The sequence below is a fragment of the Neofelis nebulosa genome, chromosome X (genome assembly GCF_028018385.1).
Source record: "Neofelis nebulosa isolate mNeoNeb1 chromosome X, mNeoNeb1.pri, whole genome shotgun sequence".
Taxonomy (NCBI): Eukaryota; Metazoa; Chordata; class Mammalia; order Carnivora; family Felidae; genus Neofelis; species Neofelis nebulosa.
The window spans coordinates 98,247,298-98,250,580 of NC_080800.1; the positions used below are offsets into that span (position 1 = coordinate 98,247,298).

At 66.5% G+C, this 3,283-nt stretch overlaps 1 protein-coding gene across 1 annotated transcript; it reads left to right on the top strand.

Annotated features, from left to right (window-relative positions):
* The first annotated feature begins 601 nt into the window (after positions 1-601).
* On the top strand, positions 602-3,083 carry SOWAHD (sosondowah ankyrin repeat domain family member D). Its single transcript, XM_058712616.1, has one exon. The coding sequence runs from the start codon at positions 1,533-1,535 to the stop codon at positions 2,496-2,498; it is 966 nt and encodes a 321-aa protein (XP_058568599.1). The 5' UTR covers positions 602-1,532; the 3' UTR covers positions 2,499-3,083.
* Positions 3,084-3,283: the final 200 nt, after the last annotated feature.

The following is a 3,283-nucleotide window of genomic DNA, read 5'->3' on the forward strand; positions in this document are numbered from 1 at the left end:
CAGGACAAAGACTGTGGTGTCACACAGACCTGCTCTGCCACTTTCCTGCTGGCTGACCTTGAGCAAGTGGCCTAACCTCTCTGCAAACTGGGGGTAGCAATGAGACTTAGCTTTTGAGGTCACTGGGAGGATTAAAAGAGTTGATATATATAAAGCACCTAGTCCAGCGTCTGGCACATAATAAATGTTCAAAAATCGATTGCACATGCATAGGCTGTCACGAAGGAAAGCTCAAAATATTTAGGGCAAAATATTTGAGGGTCAAGGAGGAAAAGCCTCGGATAGCTTCCATCCTTGTTGGGCCCAGTGGAGTGAGCTGGCCTGGCCTGAACCCCAGTCCCCTTTGGCCTAGACTGTCGGGACGGTCTCCCGGCTTCTTGCCTCTGCCTCTCCCCGAATCATCTTCCCAAACACCACCTTAAGCACGACTGTGCCCCTCTCTGACTCAAGAAGGTTCTATGCGGCTCCCTGTGGCCCACTAACTGAGCTCCCTAACACGGCGGGGGCGGGGGCAGGAGGCAAGAACTACCACTCGGTCGAGGGAAGGAAGGTAAAATATCCTCAGGGAGACAACAGCGACACCTCTCTGGAGAGGGCAGGGCGTTGCCCCGGCAGCGGACTGATTCACCTGTGCCTGCTTCTTCAAGCCAACTCGGGAACGGTTGAAGAGGAGGAGAGGGCGGAGAGCCGAGCAGGGACCCGCGGGGAGGAGGGGAACACCCCTTTTCGGGTCCCTGCAAGAGTTTCCGCCTGGACCCTCGTCTCGGGTTCCTCTGCGGGAATCCCGGGCCGCTCCGGGCTCCGCGGGGAGGGCCAAGGCCGTACGAAGGGCAAGGCAAGGGAGCCCGAGTCCCCGGCCGCCTCCGTGAGTGCTAGGGGCGGGACAACGGCGGCTCGGGGACAAAGTGCAGGGAGACTCCCGAGGAGATAAGAGGGAGAGGCGAAGGAAGGGGGCGGGGAGCCAGCGCCCCGGGGCTCAAGGCTCGCGCTCCCGGAGGTCTTGGCCGAGAGCCGAGCTCAGCCCGCCGGGGAGGGGGCGCCCTAGAGCCTCTTCACCCCTGCCGCTGCCGGGACGCCGAGAAGCCCCGCGGGCCGCGGCGGCCGGGCCGCTGGGCGGCTCGCGAGCGCGGGCGGCGGCCGGGGCCCGCTCGCGCCCGCCCCACCGGAGCGCGCGGGGCGGGAGGCGGGGCTGCCCGGCTCACCTGGCCGTTTGGGGCGGAGCCCCCGCGACCCGGGGACGCGGAGGGAGCGGCGGTACCCACGGGGCTCTAGACGGGCTTGCCCTGCGTACCCCGCCCGAGCTCCCACCCTCCCAAGCACACCCCCACCCCCACCCCCCACCTCCCGCGCCGGGCCCTCTCTCGGCTCGCGGCCTCTCTCCCTCCCTCTCCCCTCCTTTGCTCCCTCCCTCCGAGCCCAATTGCTCAAGCCGCTTCCTTCCCCAACGCCAGCGCCAGTTCCTCTCCCGGAGGGGCCCGGGAAGGGCAGCGAACGCTCGACACTGGAAACGCCGCGGCGGCAGCGGCCGGACCATGGCCGAGCCCCGAGGGGCCGCGAACCCGGGGCGCAAGGCCTCCCTCGCCGCCACCGCGCTGAGCTCTCGGAGCGCCGCGCCACCCCGCCCCCCGAGAGCGGACCCCAGCAGCCTGGGCAGGTACCGGGACCACGCCTCCGCGGCCGCCGCCTCCCGGGACTTGCACGGCTCGCCGATGCTCTCGGGAACGGGCAGCGGCCGCCGGCGCGGAGCGCTGTGGGAGCTGCTGGGGCTGCAGGGGGCGGCCCCCGCCGGCTGGCTGTCGGAGGAGCGCGCCGAGGAGCAGTCGCCGGCCGGGCCGAACGGTCCGGGGGGCGGCGGCGGCGGCGGCGGCGGGCTGTGCCTGGAGCCCCACGAGCACGCGTGGATACTGGCGGCCGCCGAGGGCCGCCTTGAGGTGCTGTGGGAGCAGCTGGAAGCCGAGCCCGGGCTGCTGCTGCGGTGCGACCCGATCACGGGCTACACGGTGCTGCACTGGCTGGCCAAGCACGGGTGCCACGAGGAGCTCATCCTGGTGTACGACTTCGCCCAGCGCCGGGGGCTGCAGCTCGACGTGAGCGCCTCGGGCAGCGGCGGCCTCACGCCCCTCCACCTGGCGGCCCTGCAGGGCCACGACATGGTCATCAAGGTGCTGGTGGGCGCCTTGGGGGCTGACCCCACGCGCCGCGACTACAGCGGCCACCGGGCCTGTCACTACCTGCGACCCGACGCGCCGCGGAGCCTGAGGGAGCTGTCGGGGGCCGAGGACTGGGAGACGGCGGGCGGCAGAGGGCGGAACAACGCCAACAACAACAGCAGCGGCTGCGCCGCCGCGTGGACGCTGCGACGGACCCCGAGCGCGGTGGGCGCGACCGCCGTGGAGAAGAACTACACGCCCCGAAAGGAGAAGGACTACGCGGGCAGCCGGGTGGCGCAAATTCAGGGCCTTTTCCGCCAAATATTCCCCTTCTTCCAGGACCGGTGAGGGCGACGGAGACCGGAGAGCGCGGAGGGACCGCGACGCCGCGTCGAGGCCTCGGTCTCCGGTTGTCTCGGGCCCCGCCCGAAGGGGCGGCAGCTCGGGCCGAAGCCGAGCGCGCTGTGCCTGCAAGCGGCGGACCACCTCCAGCTTTGTCTCAGGTACCTGTCCCAGGTCTTCTACGGCCACCGGCCAGGAGACCTGGGGACCAGGGTACCCTCACCGAGACAGCAAAGACCAAGCCGCCCTGACGCCGAGTCCCAAGACTACAGGACTACGGAGTTAGGAGCGGGAGTGCCGTCCTACGTGGGAGAGGAAAACTTATGCTTCCAAGAGCCATTTCTGGGCAGGCAGAAGCTCTGGGTTTATTAGGAAGCACTCGCTTAGAAGAACGAGTTAAGACTATAAACCACGGATAACAGAGGAAACACCTAACTGAAGGCTTGACTCGGCTGTTCCTGCGGGCAGAGTCACCCTTCCCCCCAACCTGCTCCTGACACCTCCAGGCTTTTACCGGTACTTTTTCTAATGTATCACGGATGACTTCTTGAGCATATTAAAGCGGAGTATATTTTCCTTTCACATGACAAAGCTGTCCTTTGAGTGACTTTTTTTTTTTTTCCATTAACCGCCGAGTGCGGGAAGCTTCCTACATTTGCAGGGAAGAGCTCACCAGCTGGCCACGAGCTAGTGATCGGGGCGGCTCAGGACCTCGTTCCCACAGCAGATGGCCAAGGCGTGCACTAGAAGGAGCTGCTTTCACCTTGGCTCCGAGTAGAGACACACAGTTT

Coding starts and splice junctions, on each gene's coding strand:
- SOWAHD (XM_058712616.1), top strand. CDS start 1,533: ATGGCCGAGCCCCGAGGGGCCGCGAACCCGGGGCGCAAGGCCTCCCTC.